Raw genomic sequence first — 23,649 nt, forward strand, 5'->3', positions numbered from 1 at the left:
AAATTATTTTTAAGTCTCAATAAATACTGATGAGAGGATATATAAATGGGTGGGTAGGTGGATGAATGGAAGGATAGATGATAAACTTTTCATGTTTGGCTCATTTAGAAAGAGAATTTTAATATCTGTTATCTGTAATTAATATTAAACTGTGCTTTGTAATTAAAGCCTAAATTGTTTAGGCAATGCCTCCAAGTTTTATACTAGCCTAATGCATATGTTCCCTTGATGAATTTTGATAGCTCACATATGCTCTTAGATAAAGTAAGAAGATACGCCACCAAAATGATTAAATGCTCTGTGAGCAGAAACGTTTAAGAACCTCACTGATTTTAAGTGGGTTATATAACAAAATAATATATATATATAATATTTACCATATGATCAGTCTTGGGTATAAATAAAATCCACAACATATTTCTCAAGGAACTATGCAAACTTTTAATGAAGAATTCTTAGAAAAGAAAAATAAGTTATAGCAAAAGGGGAAATCTTAAAGCTGAAAAAATATGATACTTTTCACCAATAAGTAATCACATCTTCAGGACCTATCCTGTCACTATTTCATAGCAACACGCCTGAAAGAAAACAATAATTCAAAACTTTGTCTGTTCTCTTCCAGAGAGAAGATGCTGATCCCAAACATCAGTCTTCAGATGTGCCTGGAATCCAGGTGAAAATCTCGAGTGGAGGGGATTCCCTGGGAAGTCTTCCTTCTCTCTTTCAACATTTCTGCCCTAACCTGGTGATCTGGATCAATAAACCCTCGTTTTCAGCCAGAGGCCATGGTTAGAAAGAATCTAATAAAATAAACTCTAGTAAGACGTTAACAAAATGGGAGCAAGCAGCTGTGTGGGACCCATCTGGGACCATGGAAACCTTCTAGCAAATCTCAAATTGGATCTTGTCCTGTATTTTTAAGAACAGACATGACTAGGTGTGACTATATATATATATATTTTTTTTTTAATAGATGTTATTTTACTGGAAAATCATTTTCCATCAAAAGCCGTCTTTACTCCCCAGCCCATTTCTCAAAACCCCCACGGGTAAGATAAATGCTGGTGATTCCTAAATCTTGTTTATTTATAAAATCAACAAATACAACAGGAGTGCCTAGTAAGTGTCAGACACCGCCTAAGGGGCTAAAGATATACTCAGTCTTGCTCTATAGAGATTATTATCAGTAGTGGAAAACAGCAAGACTAACAAGATGTACAGGCTTCCCTGGTGGCTCAGACTGTAAAGAATCTGCCTGCAATATGGGACATCAGGCTTCAGTCCCTGGGTTGGGGAGATCCCCTGGAGGAGGGCATGGCAACCCACTCCAGTATTCTTGCCTGGAGAATTCCATGGACAGAGGAGCCTGGCGGGCTTCAGTCCACGGGGTCACATGGAGTGGGACATGACTGAGAGACTAAACACACACAACAAGATGTACAAAAGAGGAAGATAAGTGTAATAAGTATTAAGCATAGGCTGCCGTGGGCACAGAAGAGGTGGCCTAATCTGGGTCAGAGGAAAGGTAAGGACACTAAGAGGATCAGCTATTCAAACTAAAATTTGATTTAGGAGGAGGAGTAAGCTTGATGGGATTGAGTGGGAGAAAGACTTTACAGGATGAAAACAAAGAGTTATCTGAGCCAATAAACAGCATATGCAAAGGCTTAAAGAGAGAGCTGGCATACATGCCATTAATAAAGAATTAAAATTAGTTCTGCAGTTGCAGCTTGGGTGGCAGTGTAGAGGGTAGGGAGAATAAGACAGATAGGGGCCAGGAGATTATCAGTAGCCAGGAAATGAACTGGTACTTCAGGGGCAAGGAAAAGCACTTGTGTGGACTTTAATCCAAGATTTTAAACAGCCTGGATTTTTAAGGCTGTTCAACTTGAATATGGTTTTGTAAAACATGCCATAAATTCTTGTGTGCAGCATGAGATTCTATGCGAGTAAGATGGGGTGTGAAAAGCGATAGATGAATGTCTGGACTTGACCTTTCTCAAGAAAATCTGCGTAGCATTTTTTAAAGCATCAAAGTGTGGTGGAAGAAGGAAGTACACCGTGTGTCGGTTACTAGGTAACGACGATAACAAAACCCTGAGAGAGGTGAGAGTGGCGTCTCCTCAGGTTGTCAGGTAACAAGCGCGACAAGCAGAGGGACGCCACAACAGCAGCTGCACTTGCACATAAGCCCAGCCTCACGTTTCACTTCTCGAGTTGCTCCTTCTGAGCCCCTCTGAAGGCAGACAATAGCGGGGAACCACATGGAACCAAGCTTATCCTGGTCCCTGCATGGAGTCAGGTTGGCATAGGACAAAACCTGGGGCTGAGACGTCTAAGGGGCTTAAGGGGATCTGTTTTCCCTCCGTTAGGACTCTGATCACCTGGAGAATGTGCGTGAGTTCCCTGAGTCTCGGCCTTCTCCCAACGTTCAAAATAGGTGACAACTGCTACTTCAGAGGGTATTTTGGAGGAGTTAAAAAAAAAAAAAACATGTAGGAAAGGTACCTCGAGTCTCTCTTGGCATTTGGCAGGCATTTGATAAGAGGAGACTCTGGCTATGAAACCATCAGCTTCATTACCGTATGAAAAAGAATGGGCAACAGGGAAGGTAGAAGAAAAAGAAGTTTCTTCATAAGGCATAGATGCCTTGGGAGCTACTTTATTGAGTCTGAATTCCTTGAGTGGCTTAAAGTAAATAAATGTTCTCAGCCTGAGCGTATGTGTTTGGCTCTTACTTCACAGTTGATATTCACACGGATGGCAGGACTATGACTCTTAAATTAAGTATTCACTGAGTAGACTTTTTCCCCCCAAACAAACATATAATTAAGATGTCAGGGTGTATGTGTGTGTGTGTGTATGTGTGTGTGTAGAGATGACTCCTCTATAATACAGCATAGAATTAGGGAGCTGAAAGGGTTGTTCTGTTATATACCACTAGCTGAATAGGATAATTCTCTGGCCAGATAACAATAAGTTTATCTCCATTCAATGTTGCTAATCTATTTCTGCTCGAATTCATCATTTGCTCCCTGAGTATTGTTTTATGTGTTTGTATGACAGCAACTGAGGACGGGGGCCTCCAGGGGGTCTGATGGTCCCTCCTTTTCCTCTTCCGCATCAAGTCTCTGTCAACAGTGCTAGTCCCTGTGGAAGCATGAGATTCCTAATGCCTAAAATAGGTAATTCATTGCTCCCTTAAGAGAAACAAGCCAAATGAACTGATGAGGCCAAATAAGCCAACTCTGTAACCATGTGTGGTTCAGAGGGGATTCAATTCTATGAAGACCGGAACAGCACCGAGAACATATTGGAGGGAAAATGCGATTGAACAAGGAAATTAATGCCAGGCTTATATCTGAGCTTTTTTACTTCCCACAGATGTGCTATGCTCCATCAGCACCCAATCTTCCCAACAGTCTCAGAAAATTCCTAAAGAGCTATTAAAAAGTAAATTAGTAAGCCGTCTCATTTCATAAAAGATCCAGACTATAACTTGCCACAACTAGCCAAAAGCAAAAGCCTGAAACATTATAAATGAGAAGCAGAAAATTATATTAACCCTAATTTATTAACCTTCATTAAGAAGGAAGCTGTATTATTTACAATAGCCAAGATACAGAAACAGTCCAAATGTTTATCGATGGATGAGTGGATTAAAAGGATGTGAGTGTGCTGCAGTCCATGGGGTCGCAGAGTCGGACACAACTAAGCAACTGAACTGAACTGACTGAGATATGTAAATAGTAGAATATTATTCAGCTATAACGGGCTTCCCTGGTGGCTCAGATGTAAAGAATCTGCCTGTAATGCAAGAGACTTGGGCTCAATCCCTGGGTCAGGAAGATCCCAGGTGGGTACTGGGCTACCCACTCCAGTATTCTTGCCTGGAGAATCCCATGGACAGAGGAGCCTGGCAGACTACAGTCCATGGGGTCGCAAAGAGTCGGACATGGCTGAGCTGCTAACACACACACACATTCAGCTTTAAAAATAATGCAGTTCTGCCACTTGTAACGACATGGATGGACCTTGAAGGCACTATGTTAAGTGAAATAAATTAGACAGAGAAAAATGAATACTGTATGCTTTCACTTTTATGTAGAATCTTTAAACCTAAGCTCAAAAATGCAGATAACAGAGTGGTGGCTGTCTGAAATGGAGATTGAGGGGTGAGCAAAAGGGGTGAAGATACTAAAAGTACAAACTTTTAGTTATAAAATAAATAAATCATAGGGATGTAATGTACAACACTGTGATTATAGTAAAAAATACTGTATTGCATCTTTGAAAGTTTAAAGTAAACAAATCTTAAACTTTGTCATTAAAAAAAAAAAGAAGAAGAAGAAGAAGGACGCTGTATTTGTTTAGGAAAAACCCCTTAGGGTGGAAGGTGAGAGCCCAGCCCAAGGTTGCCTTAATTTGGATGAAACCATTCCATGCTAGAGGAGATGATGAATGTATCCAGGAGAGAACAAAAGAGTGAAAAGGAGACAGTGGAGGATTACATATTCTACAAGGTGGTTCTTACTTGTGAACCTCCCAAATCTTTAATAAAATTGCTAAAACTCAAAAATATATATTGTTATAAAACTCAGTGAAGAATTTTGTACCAGGTTTTGGGTGAAACCAAAGCAATAAACTTGGGAGCAGGAGACAGAGGAGGGGGCGTACAGAGAGAAGCACAAGAGAGGGAGCTGATTCCAGGGCAGTGGAATTGGATTTGAGTGCAGTTTAACCAGACCCTTACAGGACAGGTCCTTGGGTCACGTGGATACACAAGTTTTTGATTAGTGGCCAGTGAATGTAGATTTCTTAGCTGAAAATTTCACCTTCAAACTACACAGGGCACTTATTTTACATTTATAAAGTTATTTGCCCTAAAGCTCTGTTGCTCAAGAGATGGGCATACACAAGATATTTTAAAAGAATGGTGTCATATAAAAAGAACTGTTCTGGCTTGTGGTCAATTTTTAAATGATTTCCCCTTAATAGATTAAAGGACATCCATTGCTGACCTTCACTCAACCAAAACGGGAAACAAGCTCTCCTTAGATCAGCAGTTGGCTACTCGGGGTTAGTGGAGAGAGTTCTTCTGTGAAAGGTCTCTGCTCAATATTCAACAACATCATTGTTTTCAGAATGCCTCAAGCCAGGAAGGATCAGCACACTTTTTTTTTTTTTAATTTTGATCATTACACATTTTAACAATAACTTTATTTTCAGCCCTTTCCAACAGAAAACTCGCCTGCAAAATAGATCTCAAAAGTACACTGCCTATTACAGGATAAATTAGGCAACTTTCTTATCAAGACTTGTCCAAGGATCATTAGTTTAAAGCCATCAGCGTACATGCCAAAGAACAAGAGATGACAGTCAGCGACACAATGTTGGCACACAGGTTAGAGATTCCAAAACCAACTCCTGCCCACTCCAGCCACAGAGAAGGTCAGAGGAAAAGAAAATAATGAAGGAGGGAAAATGAAAACAGCTTCTGTGGACAGAATCAGTTTATACCCTCAACTTTTCTTTAAGTTGAGACCCTTTTTTTAGTAGAGATCTTAGCAATGTCAAGTGTCCATAGCAAGTGTTGTCCATGTAAATCCTGAAATGATTAGCATCTCTCATGGCAGAGTAACATTAACAGGCCCTGAAATCCTCCTTCAAGACAGGTATACATTGGGATGCTCCTCTCCAACCAAAGATTAGTCAAGCGGGATGGTTTTCTCCTCCAAGTACAACAGAAAAACCTACGTATCCACAGAAACAGTTTCTAGAGCTTATTGGTTTATTTGCTCTATTCCAAGTCCCAGAAATTGAAATGATCTTTCCCATAGGGACCACCTGCTCCATCATGATCTCTGACCCACCCTTTGTTGAAGAGGGAAGAGGAGGAAGAGAGTGGACTCACCAGCTGATTGCTGTACCAGTACAGCGACGACCCCTTCAGGACCACCCAGAACTTTTTCCATTTGTTGCCTAGGAAAGTTCCTTTCTCCTTTTTCTTATAGAGCCACCCTTGGCAGTCAGCATGCCCCAGGTCTTTACATGATATCCTCCTTCGACTCATGCTGAAAAAACCTGCAAACAAGTACATGAAAAAGTACGTAACGTTGTACCCTGATTTATAAGACAGAGTGAAAGGGAACTGTACACTGTTTACCTTCAGGAAGTTGGATTTTTGTACCAAGATCTATGCAAAGTAAATGTGAAAATTAAAGTAATTTACCGATTTTATTTTTAAACATTCATTTGGTGCTTAGAAGGGACAAGATCAAAGAAACAGTGAGACACATACAGGTGTAAGTCTAAGAACGTTCTTCAATCGAGTAAATTGAAAACATGAAAATCATGATTCTGGCAGGCACATCACTGCACTAACCAGCTTGTTGCAACAATAATAGCAGTAGTTATGCAAGAGATGGAAAAGGGTTAATGCCCACCTAGAAACACAGCCACTTGCCGACTCAGTGCCAGTCTTTGTAAGCTCTATTGACATACCACGGGGATTAATCCAAATGAACAGCAAGCCATCATTTCTTAAAATCGATCCAAAAACAAGAACCCCACATTAATCTGCCATCCACGTCCTGGTATTAGCATTAAGACAGACAAACATCGGATCCCAAAGAAGACATCCAGGAGAACACGACACTCACACACACACACACATAGGGGATAAAGAAACAAAAGATCTAATTACCTTGAGTTTTCTTTCTCTGCTTCTGACGCAAGGGAACCTGCTGGAAATGCAGAAAGGAGAGAAAAGAGGAAATTTCTGATTGTGTTGTAACATTTGTAAAGAGAGAAGGAGGGAGGAGGTGGCAGTGTTTATGAGCAGGATGGAAGCTAAAAAAAAAAAAAACGACTCTCCCAGCAGAGCTAAAGGGGCGCTTACTAGCTGAGGCACAAAATGTGCTAATTAGAATCAATAGACATCTAGCTGCACCTGAAAACTACGGAACACAGCATTTATCACTAATGTTTCCTGTTTCCAGCCACAACCACCTTTCTCACTACCACTTTAGTTATGACAGGATAGTGTTCACTCAAGTTCTTAAAAATAATAAAAAATCTCCCCTTTTATTCTTTGTGAGAGAAGAAAAACTTATAGCATGCTTTATTTTGTGCCATTTCTAAAGAGCAACAATTATTTAAATAAACCTGGAAGACAACCATTACAGTCTCACAGGACTACAGGTGTACATCAGACTACTAAATTCATGGTCCTGCTACCTCCATCGGGTTGCATGTAAACCACATGAATTAACCATCCCAGAAAAGTTCCACAACCTCTTTTGGTGAGGTGTAACTACCTATCAACCCTCCTTATTGGGAAATTCTGATTTGCAGCCAGGTTTAATTCACATATTGTCTTATGGAAGATAAATTAATTACCAATTTCTATTTTATACTAGCTCTTCTAAGATTCAAATTAGAAAAAAGATACTATATCTGAAATACACATTTTTCACAGTACATTTTAAACAATTCAAGTAAAATCATCAGACTATAAACAAAAACAGAAAAAAAAATCTTTCAACTGGCTCTGTATGTGTGTGAGATTTTTTTTTTTCCTCCATTATATCTAAGCTGAATTCAGTCAGGGTTAAATGACATAATCTTTTGAGTGGAGAATTTGAAAAAAAATGTACATAATCGAAAAGGAGTTCTAAACATTGGTATGCAATTCTATTACAAGAGCTTATAAAGTTATTCTAGATGCACCTGGCTAATATCCTCTGTATCTAACTATTGCTTTAATAATTACAATGGTTCTATTATATTTTTGAAGAGGGAATGTGACAGAGTGGAAGTAAGATGGGATTTTTAAATCCAGAGACCTGAAATCAACTTACAGCTGTTGTAATTAGTAGCTGTGTTACCCAGGGAAAAGTCAGTTTAGCACTCAAAACCAACTTCCTTCATTTGTAAAATCAAGATATTTATAAATCCAATCCCATAAGTCTCATAAGTATTTAATATGGTTGTACACAAAAATGCACTAAAAACTAAAAATCCTTTATGTATGCATGGTAATATTATATGATTATAGATGTAAACAAATGTTTCATATATAATAAACAAAAATTTCCTATCAAGTTTTAGAATAGGTAGGATTTGTATTTCTCTCAGATGTATTTCTCTAATCATTTAACTTCAGTGATGAAGTTAAAGTGCCTTAAACTGTATTTCCTGAGACACCTCATACTGACTTTTTACTTTACAAATATTAGAATAAAATTTTATTCTTGAAGAAATAAATCATTCTTTTGAAAAATGGACATGACAAAGGCAATATCTGCCCTAAATTTTAGTCAAGAGAAGACCTGTTAGAGCCATGACAGGCAACAAAAATGTAGGTATTTTTGACCAAATTCTAGTCATTTCTACTTCATAAGATACCTCCCACACTGACCTGCATCCTGATCTAAAGTTCCCACTATTCTCTCCAACGTTCTTTCTCCTGGGCTTTTTTCTATATGCAATTATCTGAGTTCAGCAAAGCCCATTAACAAAATATTTTAACCCAAATATACTGTTCAGATAATGTATTTTATTTTGATAGCTAGAACTTAGCTGACAGCCAGGACTGAAAAAGAAGAGAGTAAGTCAATTTAGACAGTGGGAATAATTTAAGAGAATCTGGGGTCCAGGAGACCCCAGGAAGCTCTCAAGACAAATTAAGAACCACAGGGAGTAGGAAGAAAAGGGAATTATGGACAGAGGCAGTCCTAGACCATTCTGGCGCATCTGAACAAGGTCAATCGCATTAGCTGATAAAAAAGAGCAGCTTAGAAAGGAAGAGAAAGTAGGAGAGGACACTGTAGTATCCGTGAAGGGAGGCAGCCCACGCTCCATCCCTCCTGACTGGGAGCAGGTGAATCTCCTCCACCCATTAATTATAGGCTAGTACTCTCGCCTGGAAAATCCCATGGACGGAGGAGCCTGGAAGGCTGCAGTCCATGGGGTCGCTAAGAGTTGGACACGACTGAGCGACTTCACTTTCACTTTTCACTTCCATGCATTGGAGAAGGAAATGGCAACCCACTCCAATGTTCTTGCCTGGAGAATCCCAGGGACGGGGAGCCTGGTGGGCTGCCATCTGTGGGGTCGCACAGGGTCGGACACGACTGAAGCGACTTAGCAGCAGCAGCAGCAGGCTTCCCAGGTCACGCTAGGAATAAAGGTATCTCCTGTTACCAATGCAGGAGATGAGATGTAAGAGACATCGGTTCAATCCCCAGGTTGGGAAGATACCCTGGAGGAGAAAATGGCAACTTGCTCCAATATTCTTGCCTAGAAAATCACATGGACAGAGAAGCTTAGTGGGCTATGGTCCATGGAGTCCATAGAGTCCACTCCAAAGAGTCTAACACAACTCAAGCAACTCAGCACAGCACAATTTGACAAGGTCTTTCCAGTTCTACCATACAAGCTGATGGCTGGTTCTAGAGAAAACCCTCTATCAAACTGCACACTCTGTCTCAACGTGGCCCCAAAACAGGCCTCGGTCTATGCTAGATTCTTGCACCTGGACTAATGAGAAGTGGGGCTCTAGGCTGGACGATACCTAAAGCAGGTTGAGCACCCAAAACCGAGAGGACTTTATTCAGACTTTTTTTTTAAAACTCGGGCAAGGAGTTTAGTCACTGAGTCAGCCCTATGCCTCAGACAGAACTTTTCCTAAGGCAAATGATCATAAAATCTGTGTAAGTGTTCAAACTGTTTCCCCCAACCAGAAGCTGAGCTGCATATTACAGGAACAATAAATTAGTGGGAATTGCATTTTCACTTGATCGACATGAACTTGAAACCTAAATTGGTTTACAAGAAAGAATGAAAACAATCTTGAGAACTTTAGTAAGTTTGAGATATGTCTAACTCCTCACAACAGGAAGTGGAACCCACGAGCTCGTCAGTTTCAAAAAGATCTCACATGTGGTTTATTCCACTAGATGAGCGAGAAAAAGCCAAGCAAACAGTGAGCACTTTATGAAACCATTTTTTTTTATAGGGAATTATAACCATTATAACAAATGTGTGTGTAAGTATGCTCAGCCATGTCTGACTCTTTGTGACCCTATAGACAGCAGCCCGCCAGGCTTCTCAGTCCATGGGATTTCCCCAGACAAGAAGACTGGAATGGCTTGCCATTTCCTGCTCCAGGCGATCTTCCTGACCCAGGGATTGAAGCTGTGTCTCTTCATAACAAATATCTGAAGCCTAATAAGGTGTTTTTCTCACAAGATTTTCTTCCTATTGGGATATTGTAGGTAAAACTTAAAATTCTGAATTTGCCCTAATTTGGCTCTAAAATTTGAGGAAATTTTTCTTTTGAATACATATTTCCTTTTTATTGAAAAAGAGTATTTTTCTTTTACTTTTTAAGGGGGGGGGTTAAAAAAATTCACTTGGTCATTAATCGCTCAAAAACACATGCTGTATAAATATACAAAGGAACCAGTGTAAAATATACAAAGGGACCTCCTCTGATATTGAATGATGGTGTTCACATCCAAGTTAAGGGTAATTATTATACTGATTTCTAATTTATATAGCAATTAAATCTTAAAAGGTACAATTTACCTGTGACATATTAAAATTCACCATAAAATAGTTTGTCATTACATCAAACTTCACAATGATCGTGTCTTAAAATTACACGGTGATATGCTATGATGCAATGGCACCCCACTCCGGTACTCTTGCCTGGAAAATCCCATGGACAGAGGAGCCTGGTGGGCTGCAGTCCATGGGGTCGCTAAGAGTCAGTCACAGCTGAGCGACTTCACTTTCTCTTTTCACTTGCATGCATTGGAGAAGGAAATGGCAACCCACTCCAGTGTTCTTGGCCTGGAGAATCCCAGGGACAGAGGAGCCTGGTAGAAGGCCGTCTATGGGGTCGCACAGAGTCGGACATGACTGAAGTGACTTAGCAGCAGCAGCAGCATGCTATGATGGGTCCTGATTTGCGCCATTTTCCCAAGTTCCATGGTATAAAACCTCACAGCATTGTCAATTTTAAGCTACCAATACTTTAAGTGGCCAGCAGCCTGAGCCAAAGGACACAAACAGCCTCAAAGCTCTAGGGTAGTATTAGTCACTCTGTCAGTCTGACTCTTTGTGACCCCATGGACAATAGCCCACCAGGCTCCTCCATCCATTGGATGTTCCAGGCAAGAATACTGGAGTGGGTTGCCATTTCCTTCTCCATTAACCAAGCTACAAAAATTCCTAAATTTTTTAGGGCCAAGCCAGCTCCAGCTGATAAAACCATTAGGGAGTTTCTCTACAAAACACATTTGCCCCCCTATAAAAAAAAATCTCTCCTTTTTCCTGGCAAATTAAACTCAATTTTGTAAAGAGAATTTTCAAGCTTTAAATATTAAAATTTCACCTGTAAAAATACATGAAAAACTTGCTACTTTTTTTTCAGAAGACTAGCTACCTTAAATATTACTAAGTTAATATGAAAAGAAACCCTCTGATAGTGAAAAATGAAGATAGATAAGAGACTTTATAATAACAATAGACAATAATTGAAAACAATGATAACCAAGAAGCATAAAGCTTATAGTTAGATAGTGTTTGCCATAGCCAGGGTGAGTCTTTTCATAAATACTTGGACTGAATTGTCACATTTACAGCTTAGACATTATTATAATGCATATTTTACTGAGAAGAAAATTTTTAAATTAATTTTTAATGGAGTATAATTGCTTTACAGTGTTGCATTAGTCTCTTGCCATACAGCAAAGTGAATCAGTCATATGTATAAGCACATCCCCTCTTTTTTAGATTTCCTTCCCACCATTTAGGTCAGAGGAGAAAACTGAAGTAAATCAAGGTTTAGTGTTTTGCCCAAAGTCACAAAAGGAAATGGTAAAATACATATATTTATTTTAAGAATAAAATTCACAAAGTAGTAACCTTTAAGATATTTGTTTTGGTTGTTGATGTTATATAAAGTAAGAGAAGAGAAAAGCAGGGATTGAAGTTTGAGGAGAAGCTGGATGCAATGGCACTTTCTACATTGAAGAGAAACTGGAGAAATTAAAGAAGAACTAGGGAGAAGAGGAAAAAGAAGGAGAAGAAAAAGAAGGAGGGACAAGGAGAGGAGGGTGAGGAGGAGGAAGCTAGAAGGTGGAAAGTGAGGGAGAGAAACGTGTCAGGGAAAGAGTGTCTAGCTTAATCAGTGGAATAAATGACAACAATATAGAGAACTGTGGTGTTGGAGAAGACTCTTGAGAGTCCCTTGGACTGCAAGGAGATCCAACCAAGGCACCCTAAAGGAAATCAATCCTGAATGTTCATTGGAAGGACTGATGCTGAAGCTAAAACTCCAATACTTTGGCCACCTGATGCGAGGAGCTGACTCATTGGAAAAGACCCTGATGCTCGGAAAGATTGAAGGTGAGAGGAGAAGGGGATGACAGAGGATGAGATGGTTGGATGGCATCATCGACTCAACAGACATGAGTTTGAGTAAACTCCGGGAGTTGGTGATGGACAGGGAGGCTTGGCGTGCTGCAGTCCATGGGGTCGCAAAGAGTCGACCCGACTGAGCAACTGAACTGAACTGATAGAGAATATGGCTTAAGTAGAGAAATGACAACCCACTCCAGTATTCTTGCCTGGAGAATCCTATCAACAGAGGAGCCTGGTGGGCTACAGTCCATAGGGTCACACAGAGTCAAACACAGCTGAAGCAACTTAACACAGCAGCATTTATAAATATATACATATATATCCATAGTAAACATATGGGAAAATAGCATATATAGTATTTATGAGTCTAGAGATTTGGGAGAAGTCTGGAATAAAGATATAAAATTAGGAATCATCAGCATATAGAGAGTGGAAATCTTGAGTTTGGGTAAGATCACTCAGATGTGTAGGATGTAAAAGGAGTGAAGTCAAAATCCAAAGGAAGACCAACGCATTTACACAGAACTAAGAGGAATGGAGACTGCCAGGAGACAGAGCAGACAAGCAAAGGAAAACAAGAAAATCAGGAGAGGGATTGTCGTGGGAGTGAGGGAAAGACTGAAGGGACAGGTGAGCCAAAACCATCAAACACTCACCAGTATAAAAGAGAAAGAAAAAATTACTAGAGACCTTGGCAAAACAGTTTCATCATTGTGTTGGCTAGAAAACAAATTTCAGTGGGTTGGAGAGTAATGGGAATTTAAGAAGTTAACAGAGCACTAAAGACTAGTCTCTCCAGAATCTTGACTGAAAAGAGGAGACATGATAGTAACAGGAGTCCTAGAGCCAAAAGACAGAGGTTGTTACACGTGTTTTCAAAACTATGCTCCTGTGCTTATAATCTCTCCTGCAATAAACTATAGACAAACACTTGTTCACTGACAGTCGGATGTTGAAATTGAAAAGCCATTTAACTACATGATATCAAAAGTCTCAGCTGTTCATATTCTAACTCACTGAGTACACATTTCTCACTTCCTTCTTTTCTTTCTTAGCTTTTACTTTATTTTTAAGGGAATGAAATATGAATACATGATATACAACTTCCCTTTTCCATTTCCCTCTCATTCACCCCAGGTTACACTAAACCGAATGTGATATTTATCATTCCCATGCAATTTTAGTATTTATAAGGAGCATTTAACAATACCATAAGCAATAGCATTAATGGGTGGTGGTGGTTTAGTCGATAAGTCGTGTCCAGCTCTTGCGACCCCATGGGCTGCAGCCTGCTAGGCTCCTCTGTCCGTGGGATTCTCCAGGCAAGAATACTGGAGTGGAAAAAAAAAAAAGAGTACTGGAGTGGGAAAAAAAAAAAAGAGTACTGGAGTGGGAAAAAAAAAAAAGAGTACTGGGTGGGAAAAAAAAAAGAGTACTGGAGTGGGAAAAAAAAGAGTACTGGAGTGGGAAAAAAAAAAAGAGTACTGGAGTGGGAAAAAAAAGAGTACTGGAGTGGAAAAAAAAAGAGTACTGGAGAAAAAAAAAAAAGAGTACTGGAGTGGGAAAAAAAAAAGAGTACTGGAGTGGGAAAAAAAAGAGTACTGGAGTGGGAAAAAAAAAAGAGTACTGGAGTGGGAAAAAGAGTACTGGGTAAAAAAAAAAAAAAGAGTACTGGAGTGGGAAAAAAAGAGTACTGGAGTGGGAAAAAAAAAGAGTACTGAGTGGGAAAAAAAAAGAGTACTGGAGTGGGAAAAAAAAAAAGAGTACTGGAGTGGGAAAAAAAAGAGTACTGGAGTGGGAAAAAAAAAGAGTACTGGAGTGGGAAAAAAAAGAGTACTGGAGTGGGAAAAAAAAAAGAGTACTGGAGTGGGAAAAAAAAGAGTACTGGAGTGGGAAAAAAAAAAAAAGAGTACTGAGTGGAAAAAGAAAAAAAAAAAAGAGTACTGGAGTGGGAAAAAAAAAAGAGTACTGGAGTGGGAAAAAAAAAGAGTACTGGAGTGGGAAAAAAAGAGTACTGGAGTGGGAAAAAAAAAAGAGTACTGGAGTGGGAAAAAAAAAAAAGAGTACTGGAGTGGGAAAAAAAAAAAAAGAGTACTGGAGTGGGAAAAAAAAAACTGGAGTGGGAAAAAAAAAAAGAGTACTGGAGTGGGAAAAAAGAGTACTGGAGTGGGAAAAAAAAGAGTACTGGAGTGGGAAAAAGAGTAAAAAAAAAAAGAGTACTGGAGTGGGGAAAAAAAAAGAGTACTGGAAAAAAAAAGAGTACTGGAGTGGGAAAAAAAAAAAAGAGTACTGGAGTGGGAAAAAAAAGAGTACTGGAGTGGGAAAAAAAAAAAAGAGTACTGGAGTGGGAAAAAAAAAGAGTACTGGAGTGGGAAAAAAAAAAAAGAGTACTGGGAAAAAAAAGAGTACTGGAGTGGGAAAAAAAAAGAGTACTGGAGTGGGAAAAAAAAGAGTACTGGAGTGGGAAAAAAAAAAGAGTACTGGGTGGAAAAAAAAGAGTACTGGAGTGGGAAAAAAAAGAGTACTGGAGTGGGAAAAAAAAAAAGAGTACTGGAGTGGGAAAAAAAAAAGAGTACTGGAGTGGGAAAAAAAAGAGTACTGGAGTGGGGAAAAAAAAAGAGTACTGGAGTGGGAAAAAAAAAGAGTACTGGAGTGGGAAAAAAAAAAAAGAGTACTGGAGTGAAAAAAAAAAAGAGTACTGAAAAAAAAAAAGAGTACTGTGGGAAAAAAAAAGAGTACTGGAGTGGGAAAAAAGAGTACTGGAGTGGGAAAAAAAAAAAAAGAGTACTGGAGTGGAAAAAAAAAAAAGAGTACTGGAGTGGGAAAAAAAAGAGTACTGGAGTGGAAAAAAAAGAGTACTGGTGGGAAAAAAAAAAAGAGTACTGGAGTGGGAAAAAAAAAAAGAGTACTGGAGTGGGAAAAAAAAAAAAGAGTACTGGAGTGGGAAAAAAAAAAAAGAGTACTGGAGTGGAAAAAAAAAAGTACTGGAGTGGGAAAAAAAAGAGTACTGGAGTGGGAAAAAAAAAGAGTACTGGAGTGGAAAAAAAAAAAGAGTACTGGAGTGGGAAAAAAAAAGAGTACTGGAGTGGGAAAAAAAAAAGAGTACTGGAGTGGGAAAAAAAAAAAAGAGTACTGAGTGGGAAAAAAAAAAAGAGTACTGGGGTGGGAAAAAAAAACTGGAGTGGGAAAAAAAAGAGTACTGGAGTGGGAAAAAAAAAAGAGTACTGGAGTGGAAAAAAAAAAAGAGTACTGGAGTGGGAAAAAAAAAAAAGAGTACTGGAGTGGGAAAAAAAAAAAGAGTACTGGAGTGGGAAAAAAAAAAAAGAGTACTGGAGTGGGTTGCCATTTCCTTCTCCAGGTGATCTTCCAGTAATCGAACCCGGGTCTCCTGCATTGCAGGCAGATTCTTTACCGACTGAGCTACGAGGGAAACCCTAATAGCATTAATGGAGGTGTTTAATTTTCAGTATTTTTTAGATTTTTTTTTTTCCCCATGTTGAGGTAAGTAGTTGTAGTTCTAAGACAACAATGCTGCTGCTGCTGCTGCTGCTAAGTCGCTTCAGGCGTGTCCAACTCTGTGCGACCCCATAGACGGCAGCCCACCAGACTCCCCCGTCCCTGGGATTCTCCAGGCAAGAACACTGGAGTGGGTTGCCATTTCCTTCTCCAGTGCATGAAAGTGAAAAGTGAAAGTGAAGTCGCTCAGTCGTGTCCGACTCTTCATGACCCCATGGACTGCAGCCTTCCAGGGTCCTCCATCCATGGGATTTGCCAGGCAAGAGTACTGGAGTGGGTTGCCATTGCCTTCTCCAGATTTCTATGCAGAGACTTCCATTTCAGGAAAAAGTTTTCCCTTGGCATTTCTTTTTTCCAGGAAACATTTAGGGAAGGAAATTTATTTTAAACAATTTTTGAGAAAACACTGTCATAAAGTTTTGATCTAAGAGAACTGTGACATTTCTTCCCCACTAGAGCAATCCCTGAAAGCAATTCTTGAAAGCTTTAGGTAAAAGAATTGTGTACAATGGTAAACAAGATGTTGTGTCACATTCTCTCTGAGCTTTGTCATCCTTAAATTAAGGCTGCTTTCCTTCCTTAGCTAAAATGCTGTTACTGAAATCTGAGACTTTAGTAATCAAGCCTTTAAGACTCATATTTATCTATTTATTTTAATGATAAACAAATCATAAAAGAAAACTAAGCATACTGATTTAGTGTATAATGCTGAATGACCACAGTATCGTGCTGCTTGCTGTTGTTTAGTTGCTAAGTCATGTCTGACCCTTCTGCGACCCCAAGGACTGTAGCCCACCAGTCGCCCCCGTCTATGGGATTTTCCGGGCAAGAATACTAAAGTGGATTGCCATTTCCTTCTCCAGGGTGATCTTCGTGACCCAGAGATCAAACTCAAGTCTCTTATGTCTCCTGCATTGGCAGGCGGATTCTTTACCACTGAGCCACATGAAGAAGCACAGTATAATGTACGGAAAGCCTTATACGAACTACACAATGGATGTTTACTGATTGTACCAAATATAATCATAATGGTGGAAATTTCCCCAAAATCTTTGACCCAGATCCTAAAGGTGTTAGGCGAGTGCTTTCTTTCAGGTCACAAGTTGGTAGATTATGGATTTTGTTTATTCAACCACCCCTTACTGCACAGTTACTCAGTGCCAAGGACCAGCAATTCAGTGGCAAGAAAGTTTTAACACAGCTTCCAGGGCAACACAGAGGAAAGAGAACTGAGCAAGGATAACAAGGTCTCACCCCATCACAGTGCTGACCTAAAACTGAGGAGTCAGAGCCGGGCCTCCAGATAAAGACCTATGCATAAGAGGATGTGGCACAGTAATGCAGGTACAATCAGGAGGCATGGACCACACACAGAGGATGGCAGGATTTGGGGGTGGAAACCGTGTTCAGAGGAGCCAAGTCACATCACGAAGAGCCTTGTAAATTATGCTGGAAAGTACAAAGTTCATCTGAAAGCCAATGGAAGCCATTGAACAGATGGGAAAAGATGAGTAGAAAAATCACGTCTATGTGTAGGCAAATTCACCCTGGCTGTTGTTGGGCAGGTAGAGGTTGGTTGAGGGGTGGGGAGGAGACAAGTGCAGAGAGAAGCAAAGAGCCCAGTGAGCAGGGGGAGGGCAAGTGTTGCGAAGATGGGAACATATTGGGCTGTTGTTACATCTTCTGGAAAAACCCAAATAGACTTTTTGGCCAACCCAACATTTAGGTGTTAAAACAGACAGAACTTAATGAGCTAATCCTTTTGATTCTGTGTGAAGCTTTAGCTTTGAAAATCCTGCTGCTTCCCTTCAGAAGAGAGAAAATCAGAGGCAAGAGAAACATACTATCAGATAACAACAATTCAACAAAAAAAAGAACAGTGTTTTTTTTACTGTGCACATAATAAAATTTCAAATGCGTAGAGTCTAGTTTCTTGAACTAGCACTATTTACATACCACTTCAATGATACCTATCACGTCGGGATCAATAAAAGTCCCTTAGAAGTATCACCCTGCCCCCACCAGGTGGTCGGCTCCTCCTCTAAGTACCCCAGCACCAAGCAGAGAGCTCAGCACACGCAGCTCAATACATGTTATTTTAATGGAAATGAAGGGTAATTTGGGATGTCATTAGGTCAAATGTGTCAGGCCTATCAAAACCACCTAGCATAAAAATAGGTCTCTGGTGCTACATATTATTTAGAGAACAAATGACAGCAGAAAATGGAACTAATTTTCTAAATGGAAAGATAAAGTAGGGTAACCACTGAAAAGCAGCTGGAAGAAATGCTTGAGAGAGATATTAAGCGTTCCCAGCCAGACACTGATGGCTGTGAGATAAAAATAACAGGAAAACTGACACACAAGGAGAGCTGAGCTGATTCAGTCAAGGGGTGGAGGATGATGGCTCATGAAATGAGAAAGACCCAAAAACAGTTTCCACCAAGAACAGAATCCACTTGTGCCCGGAACCAAAGGGGAAGCAGGTTACATATTACACGGTTAAGAGCCCTAGATTGGGAGTTCCAGGATAATGCATTAGTCCTTGGCTAATCAGATTTGCCATCTTTGTTCAAAAATCCAAGGCCATACTTTTTTTTTAAAGACATGGAGATTTTGACTTGTTTCAACTCACCATTAAATCTCCAATTCCTACGTAGTAGGTGGCTGACACATAATAAACTCAGGAGAGGTAATCAGTGAACATTAAATGAATGTTTCAATGAATCAATTTATTCATTTGAAGTCCTTAGGTGCTCTCATTATCTTAATTTCCATTTCCTCTTAAACATATAAGATAAACGCTTTCCAGCTGGAAGATTACTTTTTTTTTTATCACAATTAAACCCTGCATTATCTTTCTCAAGGACTCAACAGTCCTAATTCTTTCTTTTCATGCCATTTTCCCAAATAACACATACACATGCTTATAATCACATGCATTTTTTCTTTTAAAATTTCTCATAAATTTTGGATACTCTACACCTGAGTTTCCCTGATTCTGTCTTTACAGATCTGTGACCTCTGTGTGCTTTTGCCCGTGACCTCCTTTAATATCCTGTATACACAGCTTTGATCTCACACAGAATGATCTCTGTTCGTTTCCAAGGCAAACCATTCAATATCATGGTAATCCAAGTCTATGCCCCAACCAGTAACGCTGAAGAAGCTGAAGTTGAATGGTTCTATGAAGACCTACAAGACCTTGTAGAACTAACACCCAAAAAAGATGTCCTTTTCATTATAGGGGACTGGAATACAAAAGTAGGAAGTCAAGAAACACCTGGAGTAATAGGCAAATTTGGCCTTGGAATACAGAATGAAGCAGGGCAAAGGCTAATAAAGTTCTGCCAAGAGAATGCATCGGTCATAGCATACACCCTCTTCCAACAACACAAGAGAAGACTCTACACATGGACATCACCAGATGGTCAACACATAAATCAGATTGATTATATTCTTTGTAGCCAAAGATGGAGAAGCTCTATACAGTCAGCAAAAACAAGACCAGGAGCTGACGGTGGCTCAGATCATGAGCTCCTTATTGCCAAATTCAGACTTAAATTGAAGAAAGTGGAGAAAACCACTAGACCATTCAGGTATGACCTAAATCAAATCCCTGATGATTATACAGTGGAAGTCAGAAATAGATTTAAGGGACTAGATCTGATAGAGTGCCTGATGAACTATGGACGGAGGTTCATGACATTGTACAGGAGACAGGGATCAAGACCATCCCCAAGAAAAAGAAATGCAAAAAAGCAAAATGGCTGTCTGAGGAGGTCTTACAAATAGCTGTGAAAAGAAAGGAAGTGAAAAGCAAAGGAGAAAAGGAAAGATATACCCATTTGAATGCAGAATTCCAAAGAACAGCAAGGAGAGATAAGAAAGCCTTCCTCAGAGATCAATGCAAAGAGATAGAGGAAAACAATAGAATGGGAAAGACTAGAGATCTCTTCAAGAAAATTAGAGATACCAAGGGAACATTTCATGCAAAGATGGGCTTGAAAAAGGACAGAAATGGTATGGACCTAACAGAAGCAGAAGATATTAAGAAGAGATGGCAAGAATACACAGAACTGTACAAAAAAGATCTTCACAACCCAGATAATCACAATCGTGTGATCACTCACCTAGAGCCAGACATCCTGGAATATGAAGTCAAGTGGGCCTTAGAAAGCATCACTATGAACAAGCTAGTGGAGGTGATGGAATTCCAGTGGAGCTATTCCAAATCCTGAAGGATGACGCTGTGAAAGTGCTGCACTCAATATGCCAGCAAATTTGGAAAACTCAGCAGTGGCCACAGGACTGGAAAGGTCAGTTTTCATTCCAATCCCAAAGAAGGGCAATGCCAAAGAATCCTCAAACTACTGCACAATTGCACTCATCTCACACGCTAGTAAAGTAATGCTTAAAATTCTCCAAGCCAGGCTTCAGCAATATGTGAACCGTGAACTACCAGATGTTCAAGCTGGTTTTAGAAAAGGCAGAGGAACCAGAGATCAAACTGCCAACATCCACTGGATCATGGAAAAAGGAAGAGGGTTCCAGAAAATCATCTATTTCTGCTTTATTGACTATGCCAAAGCCTTTGACCGTATGGATCACAATAAACTGTGGAAAATTCTGAAAGAGATGGGAATACCAGACCACCTGACCTGCCTCTTGAGAAATCTGTATGCAGGTCAGGAAGCAACAGTTAGAACCGGACATGGCACAACAGACTGGTCCCAAATAGGAAAAGGAGTATGTCAAGGCTGTATATTATCACCCTGCTTATTTAACTTATATGCAGAGTACATCATGAGGAATGCTGGGCTAGAGGAAGCACAAGCTGGAATCAAGATTGCCAGGAGAAATATCAATAACCTCAGATATGCAGATGACACCACCCTTATGGCAGAAAGTGAAGAAGAACTAAAGAGCCTCTTGATGAAAGTGAAAGAGGAGAGTGAAAAAGTTGGCTTAAAGCTCAACATTCTGAAAACTAAGATCATGGCATCTGGTCCCATCACTTCATGACAAATAGATGCGGAAACAATGGAAACAATGGCTGACTTTATTTTTCTGGGCTCCAAAATCACTGCAGATGGTGACTGCAGGCATGAAATTCAAAGACGCTTACTTTTTGGAAGAAAAGTTATGACCAACTTTGATAGCATATTCAAAAGCAGAGACATTACTTTGCCAACAAAGGTCCATCTAGTCAAGGCTATGGTTTTTCCAGTGGTCACGTATGGATGTGAGAGTTGGACTATAAAGAAAGCTAAGTGCTGAAAAATTGATGCTTTTGAAGTGTGGTGGTGGAGAAGACTCTTTAGAGTCCCTTGGACTGCAAGGAGATCCAACCAGTCCATTCTAAAGGAGATCAGTCCTGGGTGTTCATTGAAAGGACTCATGTTGAAGCTGAAACTCCAATACTTTGGCCACCTCATGCGAAGAGCTGAATCATTGGAAAAGACCCTGATGCTGGGAGGGATTGGAGGCAGGAGAAGAAGGGGACGACAGAGGATGAGATGGTTGGATGGCATCACCGACTCCATGAACATGGGTTTGTGTGGACTCCAGGAGTTGGTGATGGATAGGGAAGCCTGGTGTGCTGCAGTTCATGGGATTGCAGAGTCGGACATGACTGACCAACTGACTGAACTGAATTGAACTGACACACAGCTTTATATCTAATCTTTGCAAAAATTTTCCATTGAAGCACATTTATTCTCTTTATTGTTCTTCCCTATATTCACCGTGATTATTCATATTCTATTATCAAACACACACCCATTCATGTGCAAAAAATCAGACTTCCCTCTTTCTGCAAGTTTTAGATAGTGAATTTCCTAGGTTGCATAAGCGACTATAATTTTCATTTTCTTTTTTGGTTTTCTGCACCCTTGTCTCCCAAACTATCCACCATTTTTCATCATTAGCAAAGATTTCCTCATTTAGAAGGAGCATCAAAACAAAAGTGCTCTTTGCCTTCTCTCCCTCTGGAATATGAAATTTTTATCAAGCAGAAAATTAATATGTTGTCCTGGTTTTTAGTAAGGTGTCTCTTCCAGGAGCTGTCTAGTTCACTCAATTTCTCTATCATTATAATACAACTTGCCTTGACATCCATTTCTTAATGTGCATCAGGAAACCACTGTCCACATTCCCTATTTGGCAGGAAGTCTATACTATATTTTCTTAACACCCCACTTCTGCTTCTGCTTTTGGCTCTACCCCAAAAACTCTGTCCTACGCATTCATCATGAAGTCATTAGATTTGCCAAAAGATGCACACCATCCAATCCCACACTGCACTACAGCCTCTTCTATTTGAAGTGTCATGTTACTTATACTAACTTCTCTATTTTCCCTGCATAATCAACCAATAAAGGGGCTTCCCAGGTGGCACTAGTGGTAAAGAATCTGCCTGCCAATGCAGGAGACACAAGAGATGCAGATTCAATCCCTGGGTCAGGAAGATCCCCTGGAGGAGGAAAAGGCAACCCACTCCAGTATTCTTGTCTGAAAAATTCCATGGGCAGAGGAGCCTGGTGGGCTACAGTCTGTGTATCCCCTTCCATCTGAAGTATCATGTTACATCAACATCTCTATTTTCCCTGCATGAGTTTCTTCATCTAGTAGAGGAAACTTGCTTAACTGACTTACCTAATTTAGGCAAATTTATGGCCATAAAATTATTTTTAAAGGAACCTATAATTTTGGCATAATAATTAGCAGAATTATTCCCATAGAAGTTGCATGAGAGGTTATACTATACCAGAATTAATTGAAAATAGGGACAAATTTATGTACATTATGTCAAAATCATGGTTATGTTTCATGATATTTAAACAGCTAGGGGTCTTAAACAAAAGCTTGGTGATCATAAGAAACTTTCGAACTCTAACAAAGGGATCATTTAATTCTGTTGTGTGTGTTAGTCGCTTAGTCGTGTCTGACTCTTTGCAACCCCATGGACTGTAGCACGCCAGGCTCCTCTGTCCATGGAATACTCCAGGCAAGAATACTGGAGTGGTTTGCCATTTCCTTCTCCAGGGGATCTTCCCAACCCCTGGATCGAACCCAGGTTTCCTGTATTGCAGGCAAATGCTTTACCATCTAAGCTACTAGGGAAGCTCTTTCATTCCATTATGACTAATGAAATGGACAATAAGTAGTTAGTCGAACTTAAAATCAACCTAATTTTTTACTCATTCATCAAACTGACGATACTTAAAGTCTGAATATTCCAAAGAATACTTACAAGCTCATTGCCATCAGTAGCCATGTATGACGTCAGATTGGTAGAAACAAAAGCTAGAAGAGAAAAAGCATTTTCAGTTAAATGTTGGAGGAAATCACTCTTAAAATTGTATATCTTCTTGACAGGAAGAAAAGCACTTGTATTCTGATTGATGAATTTCACAATAAAAGCAATTCATTACAAAGCCTTTTAATTCAGAATAAGCCAACTGTTAAAAACTGAGTTCATAAAATAAGCCAGAATTTTAATTGCACATGTGTCAGTATTTGTTTCAAGTCTACAGGAAGATATATTATATATATATTTTTATCTACTTAATATTGTACTATGGGCTTCCTTGGTGACTCAGTAATAAAGAATCCGCCTACAATGAAAGAGACACAGGTTCCATCCCTGGGTCAGGAAGTTCCCCAGGAGAAGGAAATGCAAACCTATTTCAGTAT

At 39.7% G+C, this 23,649-nt stretch overlaps 2 protein-coding genes across 16 annotated transcripts in view; one reads left to right on the forward strand and one right to left on the reverse strand.

Annotated features, from left to right (window-relative positions):
- The window catches only part of OPRM1 (opioid receptor mu 1), a 164,402-nt gene extending 158,347 nt beyond the window's left edge, over positions 1-6,055 (forward strand). For both annotated transcript variants that reach the window (XM_070376902.1, XM_070376900.1), the window contains one exon: positions 6,017-6,055. In XM_070376902.1, coding sequence (XP_070233003.1) covers positions 6,017-6,055 — 39 coding nt within the window. The remainder of the gene's footprint in view (positions 1-6,016) is intronic.
- The window catches only part of IPCEF1 (interaction protein for cytohesin exchange factors 1), a 171,109-nt gene that overhangs the window by 70,857 nt on the left and 76,603 nt on the right, over positions 1-23,649 (reverse strand). For 10 of the 14 annotated variants that reach the window (XM_070376909.1, XM_070376907.1, XM_070376913.1 and 7 more), the window contains 3 exons: positions 23,207-23,259; positions 6,707-6,746; positions 5,915-6,084 (listed from right to left, as the gene is read on the reverse strand). In XM_070376909.1, the coding sequence (XP_070233010.1) occupies positions 5,915-6,084; positions 6,707-6,746; positions 23,207-23,230 (234 nt within the window). In that variant the 5' untranslated portion in view covers positions 23,231-23,259. Of the gene's footprint in view, positions 1-5,914; positions 6,085-6,446; positions 6,662-6,706; positions 6,747-23,206; positions 23,260-23,649 lie in introns of those variants that run through there. The other 4 variants (XM_070376916.1, XM_070376915.1, XM_070376914.1 and 1 more) reach the window with 2 other exon arrangements.

Source organism: Bos mutus, chromosome 9, assembly GCF_027580195.1.
Source record: "Bos mutus isolate GX-2022 chromosome 9, NWIPB_WYAK_1.1, whole genome shotgun sequence".
In the NCBI taxonomy this organism is placed as follows: domain Eukaryota; kingdom Metazoa; phylum Chordata; class Mammalia; order Artiodactyla; family Bovidae; genus Bos; species Bos mutus.